This window comes from Rutidosis leptorrhynchoides, chromosome 3, assembly GCF_046630445.1.
Source record: "Rutidosis leptorrhynchoides isolate AG116_Rl617_1_P2 chromosome 3, CSIRO_AGI_Rlap_v1, whole genome shotgun sequence".
NCBI classification, from domain to species: domain Eukaryota; kingdom Viridiplantae; phylum Streptophyta; class Magnoliopsida; order Asterales; family Asteraceae; genus Rutidosis; species Rutidosis leptorrhynchoides.
In genome coordinates this window covers 453,737,931-453,741,461 of record NC_092335.1, presented here as the reverse complement: position 1 = coordinate 453,741,461, position 3,531 = coordinate 453,737,931, and the positions used below count along the sequence as shown (strand labels likewise).

The 3,531-nt window shown below is 37.9% G+C and overlaps 1 protein-coding gene across 1 annotated transcript; it reads left to right on the top strand.

Annotated features, from left to right (window-relative positions):
• Positions 1-373: 373 nt before the first annotated feature.
• Positions 374-814, top strand: LOC139901565 (uncharacterized). Its single transcript, XM_071884260.1, has one exon. It carries the CDS (start codon positions 374-376, stop codon positions 812-814), a length of 441 nt encoding a protein of 146 aa, XP_071740361.1.
• The last annotated feature ends 2,717 nt before the right edge of the window (positions 815-3,531 follow it).

Genomic DNA, 3,531 nt, shown 5'->3' with positions numbered 1-3,531 from the left:
GTTTAAAAATGAATGCAGTCTTTGAAAAACGTCTCATATAGAGGTCAAAACCTCGCAACGAAATCAATTAATATGGAACGTTTTTAATCAATAAGAACGGGACATTTCACTTACTACATCAACCAAGGAGAAAAATGAGACACCGGTCTCACATCCTCCACTATTACCTAATACACATCTACATGATGTGGATTGTAAGTCAACTATAACTGATAATTAAAACATTTATGTTAAACTCCCCTTGGCGGAGGTGCTTGAGAATATGCCCAATTATGGGAAATTTTTGAAGACACTCATGGCCAAAAAGGGAGATACCGCTTTCTTGAAAAAAGGAGTGTGATGGAATTTTAAAGAAATGTAACCTACCACAAAAATGGGTGATCCCGGACCTTTTCTTATCCCATGCAATGTGAATGGGTCGAAGATGTTAACATCTTTAGCCGGCTCGGGGGTAAGTATTAACTTCATGCCCTACTCCGTTTATAAAAGGTTAGACTTAGGTGACCTTTCACCCACTACAATGGGAGTTAAGTTAATTGATCAATCAATTAGCTCTAGTGTGGGGATCGTCGAAGACTTAATTGTTAAGGTAGGGGACATGGAATTTTCTATTGACTTTGTCATTGTTGATATTAAGGAAGACCCGGTTGTATCCCTTGTTTTGGGAAGGCCATTTTTGGCAACCGTAGGCTCTTTCTTTGACTTTAGAACCGGGAAATTGACCCTTAGAGACAAGGGTAAATGCATGAGCATACGAACCAAATGTGTTAAAGCACCATCAAAACTCTTGACCACACCACAAAATTATTGCTAGTATGCAATGCATCACAAGCACAAAACAAGTTGGTTCACCAACTAAAGGTGGTGGGGGATTGACCAAGGGAAGTCCAAGTAAGCCCAAAGATCAAAACGACATTGTTGATAAGTCTATGAGAAAATTATTTGGGCGGGTGCATCGGGCTTCATCCAAAAAGGATGAACATTTGAGGAAACGCCTAGTCTCGAACTTATCAAAAAGTGAAAAAGTCAAACTCAAGGAGTTAATCAATGAAGCTAAAGTGACGAATGATTGGTTAATGTCAATGCTAAGTAATGGTGGTCATGAAAATATTTCCCTTAGTTCAAAGGGAGGGGAGGTTTACCACCCCGGTATTAGTTGAAATCTCAAAGGGATGAGAGTCAGGTGATAGACTCGTTAAAAACTTTTCGCAATTGTGTACATAGTTTCTTTTAGTTACATTTCATTTAGGATTGTATGATATTCCTTTTGTTAGTTGAATTTACATGTTTTTGCATTTCATGCATATGGGTGAAATTGGAAAACACCAAAAATAGCTTGTGAACGGGTCGAAATGGACTTAAAATTGAAATAACTGCATCAAGTATGAAAGTGACACTTTTGTCCTAGAAGCGGCGCTTTTGATCCCAAAAAGTGGCGCTCCTGTTTCTAAAAGCGACGCTTTAATCTGTGATCTTGGACCAAAATTAGACAGTAGGCAACAGCGACGCTTTTGCTCTTAAAAGCGGCGCTTTTGTTTCTCCAGGAATGGCGCTCTTGTTTCAGGAGCGGCGCTCTTGTTTTAGGAGCGGTGCTCCTGGACCTGGACAGTTAAATATCTTACACGAACCAAAATCTTCATTTTCTTCACCCACTTCATTCATTCTTCCATATTGCGGCTAAGTCTCATCCAATTTGACCCCTAGCACCCAATTAACATCTTTTATGAAGATTTCTTGCATTCTTATCATCATTTAACATGAGTAAAGTAAGATTCATGCTTCATTAACGCTTATCTTTAATTTCTTGCATGATTCTTGCTATGTTCTTGTTTCTACTTATTTCTAGATTTCTATGCAATTGATGATAATTATGCTAAATTGGTGATGAACCCTTGTTATTATCAAGATTCCTAACATGATTTGCATGCTTGATGTTGAATATTTACACTTTGAAATTTTAGGGTTCTTCCCAATTTGGGGTTTTTCAAAGATGATGTTTAATTGAGAATGTAATGATACAATTGTTTATTCTATGCTCCTAGTCTTAGGCTTAATTTGACCTTTGACTTTGACTAGAGTTGACTTTTTGCAATTAAGTCGTATTGTTCATGATTGCATGTTGTGAAGCTTGTGTCCCGAAATTAAATGTAGGGGGCATGTCGCCCCATCAATGGTTGATTGTGATATATTTTATTGATGCTGACGTCATGGAATCTTTTTTGCGTGTATTGTTTGTTGAGTTTATTTCAGGGAAGTGATAAAGGAAAGGGACTTACAAAATCCACCGATGCTCATGAATGGTTGCAAGTGATTTTAAGGGATGAAACAGTTCAAGATCAAATGGTTAATAGGATTCATATGCCGGTGTGCCCGGCCAAGTACATCAATTGGACCGAATTTGAATTAGCGGGTTTAGGTCATCAGATTCCGGATGCGTTCACAGTTAAAGAAGCTAATAAGGTTATGCGCCCAAGGGAGTCTCTCCTTTACATGAAAGAAGATGTTTGCCTGTTGCTAACCCGTGAGTTCTTAGCAACCTTGAAGGTTAATTTCAAGGTCGGCTCTCCATGGTTCAACAATTACCTCACATTCAGGTTAGGGGGTGCGGTAAGGCAAATGAACATGAACCGATTCATGGCATGTCTAGGTCTCTACATAGATTCTCATTAAGATTCCACCTACATGTACTTGGCAAAATGTGAAACCTTCAATCCGAACTAGTTTGACCACAAGCAAGTGTGGCACGAAATTAGTCATGTCAAGAAACTCCCGCTAATCAAGTTTCCAGTGCGCTTAAAAGCCTCATACTTTGTTGCATCCAAAGGTTCTTCTGAAATGACCCGTCCTAATCTATCTGGACGAATACATTACATTTGGTTACATCGCGAGGTATTTGACCTCTATATGATACATTTTACAAACATTGCATTCGTTTTTAAAAGACAATCTTTCTTTACATTGAAAGTTGACGGCATGCATACCATTTTCATAATATATCCAACTATAATTGACTCAATAATAATCCTATTGAATTCAATGACTCAAATGCAATGTCTTTTGAAATATGTCATGATTGACTCCAAGTAATATCCTTAAAATGAGCTAATACACAGCAGAAGATTTCTTTCATACCTGAGAATAAACATGCTTTCAAGTGTCAACCAAAAGATTGGTAAGTTCATTAGTTTATCATAATCATTCATTTTCATTATTTTAATAGACCACAAGATTTTCATTTCTCATAAATACACATCTCATATCAGGTATTTCGCAAACTGCATAGAGATAAAAATCATTCATATGGATTGAACACCTGGTAACCGACCTTAACAAGATGCATATAGAATATCCCCCAGTATACAGCGCGCAGCTAATATACTAAATAATACCTCGAAGTACAAAAGCATCCATACCCTGGATGGGGCTCGTTGGGCCCGATAGATCTACCTTTAGGATTCGCGTCAATTAGGGGCCATTTCCCTAATTCTTAGGTTACCAGACTTGAAGGGGCGATATTCGATTTAATAATCC